Source organism: Mesocricetus auratus, unplaced genomic scaffold (genome assembly GCF_017639785.1).
Source record: "Mesocricetus auratus isolate SY011 unplaced genomic scaffold, BCM_Maur_2.0 Super-Scaffold_100021, whole genome shotgun sequence".
In the NCBI taxonomy this organism is placed as follows: Eukaryota; Metazoa; Chordata; class Mammalia; order Rodentia; family Cricetidae; genus Mesocricetus; species Mesocricetus auratus.
Window position 1 is genome coordinate 8460160 of NW_024429202.1, and position 23548 is coordinate 8483707.

The 23548-nt window shown below is 53.9% G+C and overlaps 2 protein-coding genes across 11 annotated transcripts; both read left to right on the forward strand.

The window, feature by feature from the left end:
* The first annotated feature begins 790 nt into the window (after positions 1–790).
* Positions 791–5530, forward strand: Mymx (myomixer, myoblast fusion factor). Of its 3 annotated transcripts, XM_040729319.1 has the most exons (4): positions 791–1016; positions 2238–2293; positions 3956–4424; positions 4812–5530. In XM_040729319.1, the coding sequence occupies exon 4, from the start codon at positions 4826–4828 to the stop codon at positions 5078–5080; it is 255 nt and encodes an 84-aa protein (XP_040585253.1). In that variant the 5' UTR covers positions 791–1016; positions 2238–2293; positions 3956–4424; positions 4812–4825; the 3' UTR covers positions 5081–5530. The 3 variants fall into 3 exon arrangements, with proteins under 3 accessions (XP_040585253.1, XP_040585252.1, XP_021084144.1); XM_040729318.1 differs by lacking the exon at positions 791–1016 and having other exon boundaries at positions 1799–2293; XM_021228485.2 differs by lacking the exons at positions 791–1016; positions 2238–2293 and having other exon boundaries at positions 3727–4424.
* Positions 5531–6917: 1387 nt separating this feature from the next.
* Slc29a1 (solute carrier family 29 member 1 (Augustine blood group)) lies at positions 6918–21124 on the forward strand. 8 transcript variants are annotated; one of them, XM_013115076.3, is made up of 15 exons: positions 6918–7040; positions 12325–12464; positions 12772–12866; positions 13927–14006; positions 15734–15815; positions 15930–16132; positions 16205–16344; positions 16486–16620; positions 16717–16814; positions 16946–17024; positions 17624–17721; positions 18578–18686; positions 18888–18976; positions 20065–20264; positions 20583–21124. In XM_013115076.3, the coding sequence occupies exons 4-15, from the start codon at positions 13978–13980 to the stop codon at positions 20692–20694; spliced, it is 1374 nt and encodes a 457-aa protein (XP_012970530.1). In that variant the 5' UTR covers positions 6918–7040; positions 12325–12464; positions 12772–12866; positions 13927–13977; the 3' UTR covers positions 20695–21124. The 8 variants fall into 8 exon arrangements, with proteins under 8 accessions (XP_012970530.1, XP_021084222.1, XP_012970535.1 ...); XM_021228563.2 differs by lacking the exon at positions 6918–7040 and adding an exon at positions 9970–10115; XM_013115081.3 differs by lacking the exon at positions 6918–7040 and adding an exon at positions 10628–10752 and having other exon boundaries at positions 16946–17018.
* The last annotated feature ends 2424 nt before the right edge of the window (positions 21125–23548 follow it).

Sequence of the window (23548 nt, forward strand, 5' to 3'; positions counted from 1 at the left end):
ACAACCATCTGTAATGAGATCGGGTGCCCTCTTCTGGTATGCAGGTAGAACACTGTATACATAATAAAGAAATAAATCTTTAAGAAAAGAAAAGGATTTAAATGAGATCCCAGGACAATTTCTGAAATATGCAGGGAAGATCAGATAACATAAGATAACACTAGGTCAGGATTGAGTCTATAGCTCACTTGGTAGAGTGAATCCCTGGGTTTGATCCCTAGCACCACATAAACCAGGGACACAGGTGCTCCTCTGTGATCCCAGCAGCACACTGGAGGTAGAGACAGCAGGATAAAGTTCAAAGTCATCCTTGCTAAAAGTAAGTTCGAGATTGTGGAGGTTTGAATAGACTCCCCCCCCCCCACAGACTCATGTGTTTGAATGTGTGGCCCATAGGGAGTAGCACTATTAGGAGGTGTGGCCTCGTTGGAGTAGGTGTGGCTTTGCTGAAGGAAGTATGTCACTATTACAGGCATTCTTTCCACCAGCTGGACCCAGAGCAGCGTCAGCCCCAAATGAACACACAGACGCTATATTAGTTATAAATCTGTTGACTGGTGACTAGGGTTTCTTATTGGCTAGCTCTGTCTTAATTATTTACCCATTTCTATTAATCCATGTATTTCCATATGGTCTTATTTTACTGAGGAATGCTGGACCTGCAACTCCTTCACCTGCTACATGATGACTGCTTGGTGTCTCTGCAGAGAAGAGAATGATTTCCTGTTTGTCCTTGCTTATATCCTGATTCTGCCCAGCTATGTCACTTCGTGTCTGGCCAATCAGAGTTTTATTCATTAACCAATAAGAGAAACATATATACAGAAGAACATTCCCTATCATGTCACTGTGTGGGTGGGCTTTGAGGGCTCATATGTGCCCAATCCATGCCCAATATGACAGTTCATTTCCTGTTGCCTGTGGATCAAGATGTAGAACTCTCCACTCCTTCTCCGGTGCATGTCTGCCTACACAACACCATGCTTCTCTCCGTGATGGACTGAACTTCTGAAACTGTAAGCCACCACAATTACATGTTTTCCTTTATAAGAGTTGCCATGGTCATGGTGTCTCAAAACAGCAATAGAAACCTTAACCAAGACAAAGATCAACCTGGGCTATGCAAGATCCTGTCTGGAAAACAAAACAAAATCACACTAGAACGTGGGGATGTGGGAGATTAGGGTAGCCTCACTGTGAACACATGTGAATAGTTTTGTTTATAAGACTCTCACAAAATATCTGGGAGAAGAGTGAGGCCCTAACCAAAATCATATGAAGTGAGGCATTAAGTTTGATTTATTGCTAGTTTAACTTTTTTTTTTTTTTTGAGACAGGGTTTCTCTGTAACTTTGGAGGCTGTCCTGGAACTAGCTCTTGTAGACCAAGCTGGTCTCAAATTCACAGAGATCCACCTGCCTCTACTGGGAATAAAGGCATGCACCACCACTATCCAGTGATGTTTTTTAATTGGAATGTGTAGTGGCACACGAGTTTGTTTGTTTGGTTTTTCTTTTTCTTTCTTTTTTTTTAAGATTTATTATTCTGTATGCAGTGTTCTGCTCACATGTATCCCTACAAGACAGAAGAGGGCACCAGATCTCATTTTGGATGGTTGTGAGCCATCACGTGGTTGCTGGGAATTGAACTCAGGACCTCAGGAAGAACAGCCAGTGATGTTAACCTCTGAGCCATCTCTCCAGCCCGGCACATGCTTTTAATCTCAGCGCTTGGGAGGCAGAGGCACACAGATCTCTGTGAGTCAGTCTGCTCTATATAGTAAGTTCCAGGACAGCTAGGGCTACATAGAGATTTTTGTTATTATTATTTAACACAAACTGTGTATGGTGTGTGTGTGTGTGTCTGATTGTGAGTGCAATGTCAGTGGAGGTCAGACAGAAGGTGTCAGATCCACTGAAGCTGGAGTTACGCTGGTTGTGAGACACCTGACATGAGTGCCGGGAACCAAACTCAGGTCCTCTGGGGGAGCTCTATGTGCTCCCAATTCCATTTTGAACATAAAGCCATGTAGATTTGCTATTGAGTGGAAACAGCATCAGGAAGCAAGCAAAACACCGAAAATCACTGAAAAAAAAATGCAGATTCCAGTCACAGCAGATGGGGAACCTGGGGAAAGGGCAGGCCTGTCCTCCCTGTGTGACTGTGAGGGGGGCATTCTGATCCTCCACCCCAGGACGCTCACTTTTGAAATAGCTGTAGCTGTTGCTTCCCTGCAGTCGGAGGTGAGAAACTGAACAGGGTCACGGACTCAAGACTCACCTGCTTTTGCCAGGTAACCACACCACACAGCACCAGGCTGACAGGGGTGGGGATATATGGGAGGGGTGGGAGGGGCGGGGAAGGTGGGAGGGGCGGGGAAGGTGGGAGGGGCGGGGAAGGTGGGAGGGGCGGGGAAGGTGGGAGGGGCGGGGAAGGTGGGAGGGGCGGGGAAGGTGGGAGGGGCGGGGAAGGTGGGACAAGCTTGAGACTACTGAACCAGATCACAGCAAGTAGGAGAGAAACCGCATCCCTGTAGATCCACATTCATCCCTCTTTCCATGTTTTCCTTCTTAATCCTAAAACATTTTCTTCCTCCAGAGTCTTGGATGCTCATAGGGACAGTTAATAATGACAGATGATAAGTGACCATATTCCCACAGCTTTGAAGTTTGTAAAACACTTCATGGCTATTGTCTTATTCTGCATTCCCTTGAAGAACTGAACCAATGGGATGAATATATCAAAATTAAAGATTTTTTATTTTAATTTTTTATGAACATTGACTGCTGTTTTGCCTGCATGTGTGTCTGTGTGAGGGTGTCAGATCCCCTGGAACTGGAGTTATAGACAGTTGTGAGCTGCCATGTGGGTGCTGGGAATTGACCCTGGGTCTTCTGGAAGAACAGCCAATGATCTTAAGCCCGGAGACATCTCTCTAACCCCTAAATTAAACAATTTAATTAAATTAGGGGCAAGAGGGACGCCAACCCAGCAAAAGCCAGATCATTTTCCTTCTGCCACGTTCTTTTGATTTGGTCTGCTTCTAGAAGCTGCTGCCCACCACCAAGATGGCTCTTCCTGCATCAATTAAGGCAATCGGGACATTCTTCAGGGGAGGCTCCCTACTTCGGTGATTTTAATCTGTGCCGACTTGACATTAAAACCAACCATAATAGCCACTATCTTCACTGAATCCAGCCTTAAGTACGGCTTTTTCTGAAGGAGAATGAAATTCTGTTTTTGTTGTTGTTGTTTTTAAGATTTATTTATTTATTATGAATACAACATCCTGCCTCCATGTATGTCTGCACGCCAGAAGAGGGCACCAGATCTCATTATGGATGGTTGTGAGCCACCGTGTGGTTGCTGGGAATTGAACTCAGGACCTCGGGAAGTGCACCCAAATACTTTTTTTAAAAGATTTTATTTCTTTATTACATATACAGTGTTCGACCTACATACTGGAATAGGGTACCAGTTTGAATTGTAGATGGTTGTGAGCCACCATGTGGTTGCTGGGAATTGAACTCAGGACCTCTGGAAGAACAGTCAGTACTCTTAACCTCTGAGCCATCTCTCCAGCCCGCACCAAAATACTTTTAACTGCTGAGCCATCTCTCCAGCCTGGAGGATGAAATTCTTTTCGGAGGGGGCGGGGAGGGAGTTCTCTATGTAGCTTTGGAGCTTGTCCAGGCACTCCCTCTGTAGACCAGGGTGACCTGGAACTCAGAGATCTGCTTGCCTCTGCCTCCCAAGTGCTGGGATTAAATGAGTGCGCCACTGACGCCCATCTGAGAATTAAATTCTTAAAAACAGAAAATGTAAAACCACATAAGACTCAGGCCATATACCCAACCAGATGTAGTTGGAAATATATATGGAATCTCGTTAGGTCTAAGGCAGGGAGATGACTGGAGAAGGTCTTGAATTGCCTGTCCTTCCTTCTGTCCTTCAGCTGACCTGCCACCCAGCTGTACGGAACTGTTTTCAGCTATGACAGAAGCTGTGCCCCTGAAGATGGCCTACCAGAGACCCTGCTGGACCTCGATGGCTTAGCCACCAGAGTAGCATGGCCGGGGGTTAGGGAGTGTGTCTGCACAGAGCTTTACTACATCCGAGGTATCAGCGAGGAGCCATCCTCTTCTGTGGAGCCCACAAGAGCCCACCTGCTGAGGCGTGTCCTCCCAAGGGGCATTTCTGCATGTGTTCCCTTCTTTCTTCTCCTCAGACTGGGAGAGGGAGCAGCTGGACTCAAAATGCCAGGTGCTGGAACCCAGCTGTTCCCTCTTTGTACCCCTCCACACCCAAATGAACTGAGCCGGGTGGAGGCTGAGGGGGTGGGGCTACCTTATGCTGTCCGGCGATGCTGTACCCAACGCAGGCAAATGCATCCTGAAATTGATTCCGAGCAGCAGTTCTGACCGGTGAGAGCCGCCGCGGACCGGTTAGAGGTGGTGGATGGGAGGGCTGGGAGTGCAGGCCTCGGGTAAGAGTAGGCAAGGGTGGTGGGGAGTGAAATTAAAGGAAGTGGGTTCTGGACAGTAGCGGTGCCAGTGGAGGCCAGAGCAGCAAGCTGTAGCTCCAGCTCCCCACCCCCACCCGGGCTCAGTTCCCATCTGAGCTAACAGGGAGTGAACCCCCTAAGTCAGCTGTCTTGGTAGGAGACAGGGCTGCCTGCGCCAAAGCAAAACTAATTCATGGGCCGATGGTTAGGGAGCAGAGCGGGGATAGCTGAAGCGAGAAGGACCCGTCCACCCGTGGCCTTTGCCAGGTGCGGCGGGTGTAGCCCAGAACCCGGGTTCCCTTTGCAGGTCCAGGCTCTGCCATGCCCGCTCCGCTTCTCCCGTTGCTGCTTCGGTCGCTGCTATCCCGCCTGCTACTGCCAGTTGCCCGCCTGGCCCGCCAGCACCTCCTGCCCCTGCTGCGTCGACTGGCCCGCCGACTGAGCTCCCAGGACATGAGAGAGGCTTTGCTGGGCTGTCTGCTGTTTGTCCTCAGCCAGCAACAGCCACCGGATGCTGGAGAGGCCTCCAGAGTGGACCACTCCCAGAGGAAGGAGAGACTGGGCCCCCAGAAGTGAGGCCACGTGTCATGCGAGCAGCAATGTCCATCGAAGTACTTACTTTTGGAGTGGGTTAGTTCTGGCATTTGCGCTGACTGAGGAATGCCCATGGGAGAAGACAGTGGGGGCTGAATGCAAGAGGATTCTGGCCTGAGCACCACCACCCCCATCTTGCAGACCACAGCTCTTCCCTCCTGCCTCCCTGCAGCTCCCTCTGCCAGTCACCTCTGGCCTCCAGGGCAGACTTACAAATGAGGGCATCAAGGTCAGTTAAGAGACAAAGTGTTACTTAGACTCGAGGTAATTTAGAAAAGAGCTGGTATTTAAATCCCAAATGTCCAGTCTTTCAGATGTCTTCCAGATGTAAAATCTACCTTAAAATACTAGGACCTTGGTTCCCTTTTGAGACAGATGTATTCCCAAAGCTCAGCATGCAGCCAGTAGTCAATAAACAGCAGTGACTACGTTGTTGTTTGTGAGACCTGATTTTATGTAGACCAGGCTGGCCGCAAACTGTTGAGGATGATCTTTCTGTTTTGTTTGGCTTGGTTTGGTTTTTTTCAACACAGGGTTTCTCTGTGTAGCTTTGGAGGCTGTCCTGGACTCACTCTGTAGATCAGGCTGACCTCGAACCCAGAGACCCGCTAGCCTCTGCCTCCTGAGATGCTGGCATTCTGGGCACACACCCACATCAAGCCCAGTTTGTGTGACATCGGGATTAAACCCAGAGTTTTGTATGCTGGGCAGGCACTCTGTGCTGGATGACCGGGGTGATCAGAAAGTCTCACCATCCCCGCTCGCTCTTGCCTATCTGTGGGAAGCTGGAGGCAGGGTGGAGAAGACATTGGCAAGACTTCCTTTGATAACTTGTTCCATCTGTCTGCGCAAGCTACAAGTTGTAGTTGTGTAACTTCATTCAAAATGTCCCACTGTGGCCCAGGATTCTCAGATGGGGTGGAAAATCAATCCCTGGCAAGTTTTGGAGACATCTCAGCTAGAGGTGAGGGTAAAGGAAGGCAGACCAGCTGGACGGTGGGCAGGGAAGTGGGGGCATGCTTGCCCGTGACGGAGGTCATACTACCCTGCAAGGCACAGGAAGTCACCTAAGAGTTTCACTTCCTAGGGCTGCAGAGATGACTCAGCAGTTAAGAGGACCTGAGCTCAGTTCCCAGCGTGGCACGTGGCAGCTCATGGCCCTCTATAACCCCGGTTCCGCAATGTCTTCTGGCCTCTAAGGGCAACAGGCACAGACCTGGTGCCCAGACGGCACCCAGTCACATAAAATAAAATAATGTTTAAAAACTTACTTTATTTCCCACTCCCCAGTAGAGGCCCTGGGAGCCTCTGTGTGTGTGTGTGTGTGTGTGTGCGTGTGTGTGTGCGCGCGCGCGCGTGCGTGTGCGTGCTTGTGAATGTGTGCTTACAAGGGCCGGCATTGCATAGCAAGGTCCTCTGCATAGTTTAGGATTCCCACACAATAATCTTGAGCCTTAGGTGAAGAGGGCTATAGTGAGGAGTACAGGCCTCTGTCGTGACCCCTCATCAAGTTGGGGGTCCCCCTACAGGTTCCTATGGGAACTTGAGGCTGGGAAAGGAGTGACATCTAAACCGCTCTCCGACTTACCGCTCCCACTTTTCTCCCAGGCCCTATCGAACTTTTCCCTCCTCCCTTTCCCTCCTTCCGGGGCCCTGCTGCTTCCCAGAGTATTCAGAAACCAGAGCACGTGCGACCTGTGGGGACAAGCGGATTAAGGGCAGTCCCACCTTCCCTAACCCGTCCCTTCTCAGCCCCACGGCCCCTCCCACTGGGCCTCCTCCGGGCCACCTGGTGTCCTCGGATGTCCACACCTAGAGTGGCTCGGGGCGGGGCCTGGCGGGGCGGGCAGCGATTGCAGAGCGGTTGGCCTAGCATCGGTGACCGCTCCTCTCTTTCCAGAGACCGGCCAGTTCCAGCCTTGGCAGCGGAGCCCACCCCGAGGTGAAGCGGTAGGGAGGAGGCTGGGGTCCCTGCCCTGTCCCCCCACCTTTCCGGGAGCGGGTGCCCTAGTCTCAGCAGGTGCACGGGGGTGGGGCCGGAGGAGGAGCACTGACCCGGACTGCACAGAACTGCATGGTTCTGTCCCTGTCGCGTCCCGCAGGCCCTTTGAGCAGAATCCAAATCTGCCGCCCCTTGAGGAAGGATATCTTTTTTCTGGGAATTTGTAGGTCCACAACTGAATGATTATTTAAGCTCCGGACCACCTAAAGTTGTCCCCTGCCAAGCCAGAGTTAGGAGACACATTTGAGAAATTTGGCCAGAAGCCCAGGTTCAGAACGAATGAACAAAGTCCCTTCTTGAACCCTGACCTAGCATCCACCCTGTGTACACCTCTGTCTTTATTTGAAAACTGGATATTGGGCATGGGGAGACTTGCTCAATGGTTTCAACCCTCAGAACCTAATTTTTTTAATGTTTTTTTTTCCAAAGCTGTGATGTCACTTGTAACCCCAGCTCTGGGGAGGCAAGGGGGAGGACCTATGGTTAGAAATGCTATGTCAAAAAACAAGGTGGTCCTGCTGGTAGTTCAGGCCTTTAGTCCCAGCACTACTAGGGCAGAGGCAGGCAGATCTCTGTATGTTTGGGGCCAGCCAGAGCTACTTAGTGAGACCCTAAAGCACAAAACCAGGTGGCTGGAGAAATGACTCAGGATTAAAGAAAGATTACTGTTCCTATGGAGGGTTCCCATACCACTATCAGGTGACTCACACTGCCTGCAACTCCTGCTCCCAGAGATCCAAAGACTTCTGGTCTCTACACGCACTTGCACACATGTGCAATACACACACAAGTGATAACCTTGAAAAAACAAACCAATGTTGCGGTCCCTGAGGGACAGGTGGGGTGTCCTCTGCCTCCACACACTGCAGTTTGCTGTTGTATTCACTATGCTGTCTTCCCAGTAACTTCAGGGTTTGTTTTAACAGTGGCATTAGGGCGGAGCTAGCTCAGTGGCTGAGTGTGTCACTAGCACGGTTCAGGTCCTGAACTCAACTCCCCCCCCCCCCAGAATCACAAAACAACAAAAACTGCATTGCCTCAAAATTCCTCTTCATTAGCCGGGTGGTGGCGGCCCACACCTGTAATCCCAGCACTCAGGAGGCAGAGGCAGGGGGATCTCTGAGTTCAAGGCCAGTCTGGTCTACAGAGTGTGTTCCAGGACAGCCAGGGCTGTTACATAGAGAAACCCTGTCTTGAAAAACAAAACAAAACCGAACAAACAAAAAATTCCTCTTCATTGCTGAATCTTTTTGGTATCCCCCTAAATTTAGAATGTTGGGCAAGTGTCTCACTGGGCTTTCCCTAGTTCGTTTTCTGCCACAAGGCCACAGAGATTTAATCACAAACAGCAGAGAACTTGAGACACAGCTTGTGACAACCGCCCCCCCCCCTCCTCCCCAGGCCCGTGCAAACACTGTTGCAGCAAACACAGATGGCTGTTGCTAACAGCAGAGAGAACATAGGCCTGGGGAGAGGGCTGCGAGTGTGGTGTGAACATAGGCCTGGGGAGAGGGCTGCGAGTGTGGTGTGAAGCCAACCGACCTTCTAAAGCGCATGGGGGCGGAGTGCAGACAGGCCGCAGTCCCAACTGGGGTGGAGAACGGGACTCAAAAGTGAACACCAGGCCAGGTGGGCCAGCTCTCCTGACCCAACCTTAGGGACAGAGAACAATGAAATGAGAAGGCGAAACAGGCCTGGTGGACCCACGAACCTGTCCAGGCCCAGGCCTGTGTGAGCGGGGTTCTCAGGGCTGTCCGGCAGAGGGCCCTGGCACCAGTGGCTGGCTGAGGCTGCCCGGGGTGTGGGTGCTGGATGGAACCCAGGCAAGGAGCTTGCCAGATGGGCTGTCCTCCAACAATAACAGGCCTGGCTGTGGCCATCTGCAGAGATGGCCGGGTCCCAGTGGGCGTGAGGAAAAGAACCAGCCTTCCTCAGTCTGGCCAAGACCCTCACCACTTCCCTCCTTTCCTGTCCCTTCCAGCCCCCTTTGTACACAAGGACAGGCCCTGGCCCCCGGCCTGGCCATGCCTAGTGGATCTGTCTGTGACGGAGCCAGCTACTGCTACAGGGCCAGAGCTGGGAAAGGATGGTGGGTGTGAGGCGGCGGGCCTAGGGAGGAGGGGGGCAAGGAAGAGGGGAGGCAAAGGCAGGGGAGAGGCAGAGACCAGACAAACACAGGGCGGGAATCTGGGGTTGTGGACAGACTTGAGGCCGCTCTTAAGTCGTGGGATAGTGCCCAGAAAAATACCACCCAAGCCCGACTTCCTGCCTTGTTTGCTTAGTGCTACAGGGGAGATGTGTCATTTCTGGGCGCTGGAAGGCTGGATACACCCCACCAGAGTATCTTGGGACAGCCAGCGGCCCTAAGTAGAGTCAGCCACCTCCTCAGAGAGGTCTTTCTCTAGGGGGAATGACCGCACCTTTTCCCTGTGATGTTTAGTACTGGTAATTGTTAAATAGTTCCAATAGCCTCTCTGGGGGACATGCTTCTTGGGAAGGCAGGGTGAGGCAGGCAGCCTGGATGGAATAATCTCTCCTCGGGACCCTCCCGGCCTCTGGGTCACCCTACAGTAGGGAGTGCTATTGTAGGGACAGTGAATAAATCCTTTCCTCCTGGCTGCCTACAGAAAATAAGGAAGACATCCTAGCCTGCCCCTAGAGGCACGTGATGGCCTACCCCACCCCACCCCCAAGCCATCGGAGGGTTGGGATGACTTGAGACTCAGCAAGCTTCCAGTCCTAACGGTTATCGTCTTGGGTTGGGACAGTGAGATACCAGCTAGGACAAAGGGACATGCAGGATGTCAGACTTTTCCAGGCTCCCCCTTCCCGGGACTCCAGCTGTGTTTCAGTTTCCTCGCGGCCTCAGGACTGTCCCCTAAGCCCACAGCCTTCAAGGCGAAGTTAGTGGGGGTGGGGGGAATGTTGTTTGTGGGCCTGTGGGCCTGTCTGTGAAGGCTGGAGAGAAAACCAAACACACCCCTGCGTCCGGGTTCCAGAACAATTAAGTCTGAGGTATCCCACCAGGGCAGGGGGCGGAAAGTCTTCTTACAGGGAAAGGAGGGGCGGAGAGGAAGAAGGAGGGATTAGAAGGGCGTCTGCGAGGGGGTGCTAAAAGTAAAAACCGGTGGAGAGCGAGTGATGGCGTGGGCGGGGTTCGGTGAGGGATAACGGAGCACCTGAGGTGGAGTGGGGGCGTCCGGGCCTGTGTGAACAGAGGGCTTGTCTGTGCAAGCGTCCCGCCGTGGAATGTGTAGGAGTTAGGAACACAGGCTCAGCGCCGAAATTAGGGGTACCCAGAGTGGGACCGAGCCCCCTCCCAGGCTCGCGTGTACTAGGGGTGCCCGGGCCCCCTCCCAGGCTCTCACGTATGGGTGACGGTTGGGAAGGGTCCGAAGATGTGCTCACCACCAGAGCAAGCGGCCCAGGCGGGCCTAGGCGCGGGGTCTCTGGGGCTGGGAGCCCGTAACTGCCGAGGGGGGGTGGCGGGGAACCCGGGGGCGGGGCCAGGGCGGCGGCTGTCGCCGGGGGAGGTGGCCCGCACGGCCCGGGGCGGGCCCAGCAGAGGGCGGGTTAGAAAGCGCTCGGGCGGGCGCGGGAAGCGCGGGCCGAGCGCGCAGATTTCGGCGCGGGAGGTGTCCTTCTCCAGCAGGTGCTCAGAGGGTCCGGGTGGGACGCGCCGGGGACTCCGGGGCAGGGAGTGGCTTGTCCGGCCTGCCACGAGGGGAAGGGGAAGCCTGGCCTGCCAGCTCCTCGGCCGCGACGGGGACTCGGGGTGCGGCCCCCACGCGGCGCGTGCGGAGCAGCGCAGCACGTGGCGCGCATGGGTCTGGCTCTGGGCTTGGGGGTGGTCCTTCTGTGGGGACCCCGGTGAAGCGGGGCCCAGGGCAGCCTGCTTCTGAGCCTGAAAGCCACTGTCACTATACTGACCTCCTTAGAGGGTCGGCAAGTGAGCGAGCGCTTCAATGTGACCCCTCTCCTGTCTGAACCGGAGAGGGGCCGCTTTGCCTGCTGCCCCGAGGCAAGGAGGATGGGGTTCGAGTACTCATATGTAGGCGGGGGTGCTGCTCCTTCACCGGCTAAACTCCTGTCCTTGGCCTCCCTTTCCTGGGCGCGTCCTCGTTTACTCAACGCGGAGAGTGAATGAGTGTCACCACGAGGACGCGCACACCCAGGCTCCCGGTGGATGAAGGCTTATTCCACCCCTGCACCCCACCCCACTAGGGCCCTCTTTCCAACCTGGTGCGCATAGTCAGCCCCCCAATTCTGTTCGTCTTGTCCTGCCTCTGTGACCTTTGCATGCGATAATGTATGTGTCATGGGATGGCTGTGAGGTGCCTTGGTCGAGAATGACCTGAATCGCCCAACTTATTTTAGCCATTTAGTTGGAGCAGAGTACCCCTTCTTGACATCTACAGTGCTGGGGAGCCGTTTTAATTTCTCCTTCCCCACCCCAGAAGAAATCTAGACTAATATATGCACTGAGTATTAATGCTGTTTCCCCCACCCACCATCTCTGCAGCTTTTGTCAAGGGATGCAGCCTCTCTGAAACTCAGTTGTTGGCCTCGTCTCGTAGAACCTCTCTAGAATTAGCCTCTGGGCAACTGGAAGAGGGGGTATCTGCATATTGCAACCAAAGACTGATGTAGCACTAGTTTCGTGGAGAAACAGATATGTGAGCGGTGTTGGGACCCTGGACACGGAAGGACTCACATTGGCGGTTGCTTTCAGGCCACCACCTGTGCGGGTCAAGGCATGGTTGAAATGACAGCAGAATCCCTGAACTGCTATCAGATCACTGGACAGACAAAAACAAAGCCGGAGAATAGAGTGTTAGGATGTGGGCAGGACCCGAGGTGCCCAGGAGAGACAGGAGACAGAGAGAGAGAGACAGACAGACAGACCTGGGCTGTGTGTGTGTGTGTGTGTGTGTGTGTGTGTGTGTGTGTGTTCTCCAAGCCTATGCCAGGTTTCTGAAGGCAGCGTGTCCCGCCCCCCCCCACCCCCCCACCCCCCCCCGTCCTGTCTGGCTTGAGGCTGCACTCACTCTGCTGGTGTATGGAGAGGTAGCGTGCTGTGTTGAGGACTGCCTGTATGTCATGGCGTCCCTTTCCAATCTAACAGAGACCCGAGTTCTCAGACTTTCCCCAGTCGCAGCAGAGCCTTCTTGTCCTAGAAAAAAGTAGCAATACTGCTGCTTACCACTCTGCCCCCTTGCCCCAGTGCCTGGCTGACACAGAGACCTTCAGGAACTACTTCTTGAAACCACTAGAAGGAGCCTTCTGCCTCCATCAGGAGGTGTGTGGGTTTGCTGCCTAGGACTGAGAAGACCTTTGGACAGCCTGGGATTTACCAATAGAAGGGTAAGCACTATTGCGAGGCCTCCGGTGATCAGCTGTGACTCTTTGTCTGGGTGGGCGGGGCCTGAAGGGCTGGCTGCACCTGAGCACAGACCTAGCTGCCACAAGCTTAGCTTCCCCCTCTGACTCTCTCGATTCTGCTGTCTTATCTCGCTGCTACAGGGTGGCCCTTTATCTCTCCCAGCTTTTTCTGTGCTTCCAACTTCTGCAGCTACTTAGCTTGTGAGACTGCCGAATGGGGCCCCTGGAGACCTGAGGGATTCTCCCCTGACAAGCCTTTGACACTTTTTCACTCTGGACCCTCGCCCAGGACCCAGCCTTCCGCCTGAGCTAGGACCCCCTCCTGGGGACTATCCAGGTTTCTTTGGCTCCAGCCCTACTGCCCACGTCGAGTCTACTAATCCGGTGAGTGATGAGACCTGGGACAGGAGCAGCCTGCCCTAGGCAAGAAATAGCAGTCTGAGCTGGGTCCATGTGAGGGTGTGCCTGTACATTCTGGTCCTGCTTCCCCGGCCGCCGCAGAACTGCTTAGCCTGCTGCTGCTGGGTGTCAGCCTGCTCTGTGTGAGCGGTCACGGAAAGGGATGCTGAGGGGGTGGCCAGGAGCTCGGGAACACCCTCCTAGGGACGGTGTGCCACTTTTCCCTTCCAGGCCACTGTCACAGGGAGAAGAGCATAGTGGCCTGGACTGGGAGAGGAACCGAGAGGGGGTGGGGTGGCCCTGGGGCCAGGACTTGAGGTCAAAGAAAGGAACATACATGCTAGGCTGTAGAAAAGGCTGTGTCCCCTCCCATCATTATGAAACGCACTCTTGGAAAACTGGTGGAGAATTCGGGAAGCCCCTGGGCAGTGGTTGGAAAGAAAAGCTCGGATGCTACCAGCAGAATCTCCGAGTCCTGGTTACTCTAGGGAACTAAGTTCCATCCGTCCGTCATGTCCGTTCCCTGTCTCCCCCCCAGCCTTGATTGGTGGGGGTGGGGGTCTTACAGCAGTCCCTGGGGATCTGAGTTCCTGCAGATCTGTTTCACACTTTCTCTCCTTCCTTTCCCTCTCTCTGGGTCCTCCCCTTTGCCTCTGTCCGTCCACTGTCCACTGTCATCACTGCCCCTGACCGCTTTCATCTCCTGACTTTGTCTTTCCCCGCCTCTCAATCATGCCTCCTCCTCCCCTGATCCCCACCCTTCGGTTTCAGCTTATAAACTGCTTCTGCTGCTGGATAAAAATAGCGGTGGCAGCGGCCAGGCCGGCAGCCAGGTGCGGCCCAATCAGGCAGAGACCATAGAGCTGGCTTACTGGGGCCAAAGGCCAGGTGGGGATGGGTTGAGTGGTCCTGAGCCTCCAGAGGCTCATAAGGGGCCTTCCCTTGTCTGCACTGTGTGCCCGGTCCTACCCCCAAGAGTCTGAGAAGGGCCCAGGGCAGTGTGGAAGCAGAACCAGACAGGGCCTCAATATTCCTTTACCCCCAGCAAGAAGAGGGAGGGAGCTGCCAACCAGGCACAGCCGAGAACCCTGGAACCATGACAACCAGTCACCAGCCTCAGGACAGGTATTTGGAGGTGGGGGGAGCTGGTCTGGGAATCTAGGGAATGGGTCTCTAGGGTAGGGGTTGGTAGGTGCAATATTTGGGACTTGAAGTTATCTCACTGCTAACTGCTCCTGGGCTGGTGATTCTGAGTCAGGCCTGCATCCGGGTGGGGAGGGGGGGCTTGCATACCTTGGCCAGGAGCTGGCTAGTGTGCCTGCAGGGCTAGGTGGGCAGCAGTTCCCTGCCGGATTGTGCTGGTGATTCCACTGTGGCTCCGCAGCTAGGCAGCAGCTGCTGGCTCCTCCCACCGCCACTGTGGGGAGACACTTGGCTGCCTCCCTCATTCCAGAACACATTTGGTAGGACTGCCCTGTCCCTGGGGGTTGCCTTGGGGCCTCTGCCTTGTGTGACCTCAGCCCACCCTGCTCTTTGGCCTGACCCATCTAGCCTCCTGTCTCTGGAGCCTGTGAGCTTCCTCAAGCTAGTTAGGTCGGGAATGTGTGTTATGAGGGGAGAGGCTCTTGAGCTGTTCTCCAGAGGGGCTGTGAGGCTTGTGAGAGTTGATGAAACCATGCCACCACTCCTTCCAGATGCCCACTTTGTCCTCCGGGTCTCTGACCTCTCCCAGCTCCTCTGCCCACCATTTCCCTCCTGTGCCAAAGACTATGTACCTAGGCCCATTCTGACTGGTTAGCTTCATCTTTCTGTAAAATCTGGCGAGTGTCAGCCTTCTGTGACTTTCCCAGGGGGCAGGTGGGGATTTTAAGTGTAGGTCCCAGCTTCCTGCCTCCTTTCCTTCCCAGGCTGCCTGGTGCCCCAGGCCAGCCCCTTAACATTCTGCCCATTTATTACACTGCTGCTGGACCCCTCATCCCTCCTGCCCTCCTGCCCTGCATAGCCTTCCCTTGGAATTTTGCCTTCCTCTGAACCTCTGGATCAAGCTTTGAGCATCTTGACCTCAAGGGGAGAGTTTGAAGGCTGTGGTGGTCATGGCTCAGACCTGCCCACTTGGGTTACTCACTCTGGCATTCCTGTTTAAGGCTTGCAAAGAGCTAAGCTCCTGTTTCCCTGGCCAGACCTGTCTCACTGTGTTGGGCCCCCTCGCCACCATCCCTGAAGCACATGGGCGTTGGCTAAGGGCAGGGACCGGGGTTGCTAAGCTTCTAAGCAAGGACTATCCAGAGTCACTGACTCTGTGCCCTCAAGCTCAGGACCAGATGGCATCCGTAGGCCTTAGTCTGCCTGCCCTGCCCTGGGAAGTTGGGCCTACAAAACTGGTTCTGTCTGCTGAGGGGGCAGAGATCTATAGCTCCCTACTTCCCAGTCCCCTCAGGCTCCCAGCCCATCTGCCCACTGGGTCCAGAATGGTCTGAGCGTTTCTTGACCTCAGTCCTTGAGAGAACTGTTGAGTTCCGGCCTAGCCGCTTAATTACTTGCAGCCTGTATGGTGGGTGGGAGAAGGTTGTGTTCAATCTTTTGTCTACCACCAGCCCTTTAGCCAAGTCCCAAAACTGTTGCTGGATGTGAGGGTCCCGCTGCTTCCCAGCCTGAAGGCCTTCTGTCACCCATGTCATTCAGAACTGTGCCATTGGCCCTTCTCCCTTGACCCATCTACCCTCCTAGGACCACACATCATCCGCACCTTCATAGAAGGACACGTGCCCATGGACACAGCTAGGACAGCGGGAAGACTGGGAGGGAGGGAAGGTGGGCTGGTAGGTTACTTTGCCTTTTTCCTTTCTACCCAGGTATAAGGCAGTATGGCTCATTTTCTTCGTGCTGGGCCTGGGGACATTGCTCCCCTGGAATTTTTTCATGACAGCAACTCAGGTGAGGGGGGGGCCCTAGGTTCCAGAGGACATGTCCCCTAGGCTTTCAGAGCCTGACTGTGCCTCTGGGCTCAGGGGAACACGTTCCAGCACTCAACCTCTGAAAACCCCACAGTATTTCACAAACCGCCTGGACCTGTCCCAGAATGTGTCCTCAGTCACCGACAAATCAAGCAAGGACGCCGAGGCCTTGCCTGCGCCCACGATGCCCTCTCCAGAGCGGAGTTCTCTCAGTGCCGTCTTCAACAATGTCATGACCTTGTGCGCCATGTTGCCCCTGCTGCTTTTTACCTGCCTCAACTCTTTCCTGCACCGGAGGTGAGCCTCCCCGTCCCGACGCCCCAGGCTGCCCGCCTCCATCCAGTCCCTCCTGACCCCCCCCTCCTACAGGATCCCTCAGACTGTTCGGATCCTGGGCAGCCTGGTGGCCATCCTGCTGGTGTTCCTCATCACGGCCATCTTGGTGAAGGTGGAGGTGGACGCCCTGACATTTTTCACCATCACCATGGTCAAGATCGTGCTCATTAATTGTAATTGACGGACAGTGTGGGCAGCTCTGGGGCTGGGTTGGGAGCTGGGGCAAAGATAAGGGCAGTTCGGGTTAAGGCTCCCTGGGAGCCCCAACGCCAGCCCCTTATCCTTGCTGACAAGCTGTCTACTCTGCTCCTCAGCATTTGGTGCCGTTTTGCAAGCTAGTCTTTTTGGTCTGGCTGGCGTCCTGCCGGCCAACTACACAACCCCCATCATGAGTGGCCAGGGCCTGGCTGGTTTCTTCACCTCTGTGGCCATGATCTGTGCCATTGCCAGTGAGTCCTACTGTCCCACTTGGTGGCTGTGGGGAAGCGGGGCGGGGTGATTTGTAGTGATGGAGTATGTCTCATCTTGCCCACTGTCTGTCCCAGGTGGCTCCAAGCTGTCAGAAAGTGCCTTTGGCTACTTCATCACAGCCTGCGCAGTTGTCGTCCTGGCCATAGTGTGCTACCTGGCTCTGCCTCGACTGGTGAGCGGATGGAGGACGCCGGCTTCGGGGAGTGAAGCAGGGCCAGGGGTGTCCTGAAATTGGAACATGGCAAACTGGGGTCCTGGAGACACCCCTGACTCTACTTCCTTCCCCATCTCCCTTGTGAACAGGAATTCTATCGGTATTACCTTCAGCTGAACCTTGAGGGGCCCTCGGACCAGGAGACCAAGTTGGATCTTATCAGTAAAGGTCTTAATTACTAAAGGAAGTGGGGGGGGGGAGCAGGCTTGGGTACGATGTACTAACTGGCAGCTATGAGCCAAAGGAAGACAGAGTGGTCACGAGTGAGGCGGGCTAACATAGGACTAAGAGCTGGCAAAGACACGTGGGGACCTTAGGGGACTTAAGAGTTTGGCCGAGTTGGTGTTTGCACAAAGCCCTGAGTTGATTTCCTGCTCTGGGCAAGGTGGAACACATGTAATCCCCACATTTGCGAAGTCGAGGCAGGAGGATCAGAAATTCAAGGTCATCCTTGCCTATGCAGTGAGTTCAAGGCTAGCCAGAGCTACATAAAACCTTTGTCTCAATAAGGAAAATAGGAGAACTTGGATTACCCTGGATGTCTCAGGCATTTGTACTGAGGTAGCAGTTTCAGAGGGAACAGAGTAACAAGAGCTCCTGGGGGAAGGGGAGCCCCAGGGGCTTGAGTCAGGGCATTTAGGTCCTTGGGTGTTAGGGTATAACTGTTGACCAACCAGTTAAGGAAGGTGTCTACCTCCAGCTCAATTTTCCAATCGTCTGTCCGCCCCAAAACTTAAAAGACCTTTCTCTGACCTTTCACCCAACAGGAGAGGAACCAAGACGAGGAAGAGAGGAATCCGGGGTACCAGCTCCCAGCTCTCCGCCCACCAGCAAAGATCACTCTATCAAGGCCATACTTAAGAGCGTATGTGGGGCTGGGGTGTACTGCCCCCCCTCGCCCCTGTGGGGCTGGGGTGTACTGCCCTCCCCTCCTCACCCCTGTGGGGCTGGGGTGAACTGCCCTCCCCTCCTCACCCTTGTGGGGCTGGGGTGTTACTGCCCTCCCCTCCTCACCCCTGTGGGGCTGGGGTGAACTGCCCCCCCTCCTCACCCCTGTGGGGCTGGGGTGTTACTGCCCTCCCCTCCTCACCCCTGTGGGGCTGGGGTGAACTGCCCTCCCCTCCTCACCCTTGTGGGGCTGGGGTGTTACTGCCCTCCCCTCCTCACCCCTGTGGGGCTGGGGTGAACTGCCCTCCCCTCCTCACCCTTGTGGGGCTGGGGTGAACTGCCCCCCTCCTCACCCCTGTGGGGCTGGGGTGAACTGCCCTCCCCTCCTCACCCTTGTGGGGCTGGGGTGTTACTGCCCTCCCTCCTCACCCCTGTGGGGCTGGGGTGAACTGCCCCCCCTCCTCACCCCTGTGGGGCTGGGGTGTTACTGCCCTCCCCTCCTCACCCCTGTGGGGCTGGGGTGAACTGCCCCCCTCCTCACCCCTGTGGGGCTGGGGTGTTACTGCCACCCCCTTGTCTCCTTACGCTGTGTCCATCCCTACACCACCTCCCTTTCTGACCTAAGACTGGGCTTTCTTCTGTCTTCCTTCCTGTGAATACTGTGTGTATGCGTTGATCGCCCTGGCTGTCATGTAGCAGACTAGGCTGGCCTTGAACTTAGATCCACCTGCGAGTGCTAGGATTAAAGGCCACCACTGTCTGGCTCTGTGGTCTTTTGTACACAGTCACCATGGCAACCAAGAACCTGGATGGACTCTCCTTTCTCTCTCCAGATTGCAGTCCTGGCTTTCTCTGTCTGCTTCATCTTCACTGTCACCATCGGGCTGTTCCCTGCTGTGACTGCTGAGGTCGAATCCAGCCTTGCCGGCACCAGTGCCTGGAGTAAGGCCCCAGCTTCCGGGCAGGTTCAGCCAGTGTCTAGGGCGTGGAGCATGGGCAGCCTGGGGACCCTTCTGCCCAGATGACTCTTCATGGGCCTATTCGCCCTCCGTCGGCTGGAAACATCTCCTTTGTTGTAGAGTGAGGAGGCCGAGGCCCAGAGAAGGTCGGTATTGTGTCTAAGTCTCTCTTTCCCTCTTCCAGAGAGCTACTACTTCCTTCCGGTGGCTTGTTTCTTAAATTTCAATGTCTTTGACTGGCTAGGCCGGAGCCTCACAGCTGTTTGCATGTGGGTAAGTAGAATGTGGGCTATGGGACCTGTAGGCTCAGAGCATCCAACAGAGGCCGAGAAGGGCCCCTGTTGTATAATGGTAGATGGCGCTGAGAGTTCGGCTCTCTGGTAGAAGGCTTGCCTACCATCCATGACCCCTGGGTTCCATCTGTAACCCTGTAGGAAGGGGAAAAGATACAGTGGGAAGGAAATTGTCTCAAATCTACACGTAACTTATGTGTATAATTCCTGTTCTTATTTTTAAATTAGTCTTACTACAATCTTTTTCATTTATTTATTTACTTATTTATTTTAGGCAGGCTCTCACTAGATAGCCCTAGCTGTCCTTGAACTTGCTATTCTAGATCAGGTTGTCCTCCAGCACCCATCTGCCTCTGCTTCCCAAGTGCATGATGTGCTGCCACAGTCCGGCTGGGAGTGTGTGTGTGTGTGTGTGTGTGTGTGTGGCGGTGTGTGCATGTGAGTGCAGTGCCCACAGAGGCTAGAAGAGGGCGTCAGAGTCCCTGGAGCTAGAGTTGCAAGAGGTTGTGAGCTGCTTGGTGTGGGTGCTGAGAACTGAACCTGGGTCTTCTGCAAGAGCAGTATTCACTCTTAACTGCTGAGCCATCTCTCCAGCCCACATGTACAGTTCTTAGGTGTGTAACCTGGCAGGGTCATGTATGTGCGTGCACATGTATCCACCCAGACCAAAAGATCTTTCCAGTATTTAGGACTGGTAGTATTGCTCAGTTGATAAGACTGCTTGCCTAGCATACTTCATGAAGCCCTGGGTTTGATCCAGAACAGCTCATATGTCAAGTATGGTAGTACATGCCTGAAATCCCAGCACTTGGGGGCTAGAAACGGAGGATCAGAAGCTCCAGGTCATTCTTGGCTCCACAGTGAGGCCAGCCTGGGATAAGTGAGAATTTGTCTTTAAAAAAAAAGAAAGAAAGAAAGGGGGGATCAGTACCCCACAAGCTCCCCTGTGCCTCTGACAATTAGCATTCCCCAAAGGTAACCAGGCCTTGAGGTTTTAGCCAAGTCCCTCGGGCCCCTGAGTAGACAGTGGGTGCTGATATGGGCTGGACCACTGCCTGTTCCCTGCAGCCTGGTAAGGACAGCCGCTGGTTGCCGGTTTTGGTGGTCTCCAGGATCGTGTTCATTCCCCTGCTGTTGCTGTGCAATGTGAGGCAGCACTACTACCTGCCTTCCGTCTTCACGCACGATGCCTGGTTCATCATCTTCATGGCTGCCTTTGCCTTCTCCAATGGCTACCTTGCCAGCCTCTGCATGTGCTTCGGGCCCAAGTGAGTGGAGCCAGCCGGGAATTTGGTGGCATCAGGAGGGATTAATTTAATTAATTAAGAGTTCCAAGGATGTCCCCAGAGATGGCAGTAGGAGAGTCCTTCATCCCAAAGCTGCAAGGAGCTGGTTGTGGCAAAATGCCCAGCCTGGGGGTGGTGAGGGGCATGGACGTAAGGGCTTCCAAGTGTGCTCATGCTGCGTTGTGGGAGAGGGTGGAGGTCCCCAAGACAAGGAATTGGGAATTTAGAATGGAATGCGGGAGGGGGGGTGCAGGCAGGGCTGGCCTGGGCTATCCTAAAATCACCCTGCCTTCCTTTTAGGAAAGTCAAACCAGCTGAGGCGGAGACAGCGGGAAACATCATGTCTTTCTTTCTTTGCCTGGGCCTGGCTCTGGGAGCTGTGTTGTCCTTCTTGTTACGGGCACTTGTGTGACCATGTGGGGACAGACTGCACTGCCTGCCTGCTTCCTGTGCGTTTTCATCCCTGCCTGGGATGAGTCTGGTCCTGAGGTTTGCTCTTCTAGCTGACCTTGGCTTTCTTCTGGCCTGTGCTGGGCCCAGATGTCCAGCCCCAGGGAGGGAGCCTCCTCGGATGGACTTGGGATTGAGGAGTCAGAATGGCAGGGAGGCACGTTCTCTTACGGAAAGCTCTGGCTGTCCCTGCTGAAACCAGCACAGCTCCTAGGCTGAGAGACTGTGTCTGCCTCACTAGGGTGGGTGGAGGCGGAAGGCTGGCTGGTGTCATGTGATCTGTTGATGTTCCTTCTCCTTGTCCCCATCCCTTGTCATTTTACTGCCTTTTTGTACTGACAGAAGCCAGGTGCCTTCACAGGCTCTCTGATTAAATAAACGTTTGGTTTTTTTGTTTTGTTTTGTTTTTCCTCCACAACTCCCTGTGTCGTCACAGGGCTTCACCCCTTGGAGAGGAGGGCTGGCAGCCTGAGTCTAGGACTTGAACATGACCCAAGGTTGAACCTGGGTATCAGGGGAGGAGGGGAGGAGCCCTTTAGCCTCAGAGGTGCCAAGACCCCAGACTGTGGCCCAGATCTAAAAAGACTAAGTTTTTCTTCTCACTTCCTTTTTGACAAGATGAAGCTCAAGCTGACCGAATGTCCCTTATGTTCCCTTGAACTGTTCCTCCTGTCTTACCTCAAAAGCTGGTACTGCAGGTGTGACCGCCGTGTCCTGCATCTAGGGACTGAATCCAGGGCTCTGCACACTAGGCAAGCACTGTAACTGAGCTACAAGCCAGCCATCTTTCTTATCAAAGGACTGGGAAAGGAATCAGCTTCAGGTCTCTGTCTTCACTGCTCCCCTCCCCCGCAATGCTGTCCTCAGCCCCTGGAATGAACTCTGCCAAACTGGCCAACACCACCCCCAGCTTCTGGCCGCCCTCCCGCATCCCTGGGCAGGAAAAGGCTGAGGCCTGAGTTCTCCCTTACCTTGGCTCCAGGCCCTGACACCAAAGCCCAGGCTGCCAGACTTCCTGGAGAACAAGGGACCTATGTGTCCTCATGTTGGTGCCTGGCCTTCCCTTTTTCCAACCACAGTGTGGTTGGAGGAAGGGTGGCTTGGTAGGGGATGTGAGATTGTCTCAGTGGAGGGGACATTACCACTGTGACTCCAGCTCAGGATTGGCTGTGTGAGTGGAGGTGAGAGACGACAGTGCTGGCCGTGAGCACCCTCAGCCCCAGCCCTGGGAGGTGTCTCGGCTTTTCCCAGAAATGCCGCTCTGGCCTCCTGGCCCAGGCTGTTTGCTTGCTGGTCCTTGACTACTGATGACTGCAGGCCTGGCCTTACTTTTTGGACTTCCTTTTTCACAGAAAAATTCATTGAAGCCAGTGGTTCTCAACCTTCCTAATGACTCTTTAATACAATTCCTCATCGTGTGGTGACCCCCAACCATAAAGTTATTTTCACTGCAGTTTCATAACTAATTTTACTACTGTTATGAATCATAATGTAAATGAGTATGTTTTCCAACAGCCTTAAAAGGGTCGTTTGATCTCCAAAGGGGTTGAGACCCACAGGTTGAGAACTGTTGATTTAAGTGAAGACTTCAGGCCTTCATTGGTAGTGAATTTTTTAAAGATTTATTTATTATGAATATAACATCCTGAGTCCATGTCTGTCTGCACACCAGAAGAGGACACCAGATCTCATTATAGATGGCTATGAGCCACCATGTGGTTTGCTGGGAATTGAACTCAGGACCTCTGGAAGAGCAAATCAGGGCTCTTAACCTCTGAGCCATCTCTCCAGCCCTTTGGTTTGGTTTTTGAGACAACTGTTTCTCTGTATAACCCTGGCTGTCCTGGAACTTTGGCCTCAAATACAAATACCCACCTGCCTCTGCTGGCATTAAAGGCATGCTCCCAAGACAGGGTTGCTTTATGTAGCCCTGGCTGTCCTGGAACTCACTCTGTAGACCAGGCTGGCCTCAAACTCACAGAGATCCTCCTGCCTCTGCCTCCTGAGTGCGCTACTACCACCCAGCTTGTTTTCAGTTCTTAATAAGATCAAGGTAGATAGTGGGTTGGGAGTTAAATGTGCCATTGTACTGGGCACTGGAGTCTATGACTAGTTTGTCAAAACATCGTATGCCTGAGCTGGTAGAAACGGCTTCTCTTTGCTGTCTAGTTCAGACTGCCTATTCCCTGGCTGTGAGGGAAGCTGGAAATACAAGCTGAAGCCTCTTCTTTCCCTGAGCTCCACTTACTTCCTCTTGCCCCAGGCCTCTGTCCGCTTTCTTCCTCAGCACTGGACGTGCCCAGGGAACCTGTGTTTCTTCCCACACACCTGCTCCTGCAGGCTAACTCCTGAGTTTCCTCCAATCCATCCCCACTCCAGTGTGGCTGCAGGGAACTGGCTAGGGGTGGAGGTCTCAGTTCTCAGAATAGCGTTCGCCAAGATGGTTCTTGCTGTGCATTCCTAGCTGGCCTGGTATGTTCCTGTGGCTAGTCTTGAACTGGTGGAAATCCTGCTCTGGCCTCCCCTAGGGCTAGGATTGTAGGCATGGCCTCATCACAGGGGACTTCTGTGCAGAAGTTACAATGAACTTCTCCCTGGAACATGCGCACCTACTTCTCCAAAGCAGCCACCAGTCTGTGCAAGTTTCTTCCACTTCTGCTCTCCAGGGTGTGTGTGTGTGTGTGTGTGTGTGTGTGTGTGCTTCGGTGGTTGTTGTTTGTCTTTTTGAGACAGGATTTTTCTGTAGCATTTTGTTTTGAAGGCTTTGTAGACCAGGCTCACAGAGATTCAGCTGCCTCTGCCTCCCGAGTGCCGGG

Bases quoted from the DNA above. Each gene is read 5' to 3' on its own strand.
- Mymx (XM_040729319.1), top strand. From the start codon at position 4,826: ATGCCCGCTCCGCTTCTCCCGTTGCTGCTTCGGTCGCTGCTATCCCGC.
- Slc29a1 (XM_013115076.3), top strand. From the start codon at position 13,978: ATGACAACCAGTCACCAGCCTCAGGACAG. The intron at 16,815-16,945 runs GTGAGCGGATGG...CCTTGTGAACAG, and splicing joins ACCTGGCTCTGCCTCGACTG to GAATTCTATCGGTATTACCT. The intron at 18,687-18,887 runs GTAAGGCCCCAG...TCCCTCTTCCAG, and splicing joins TGCCGGCACCAGTGCCTGGA to AGAGCTACTACTTCCTTCCG.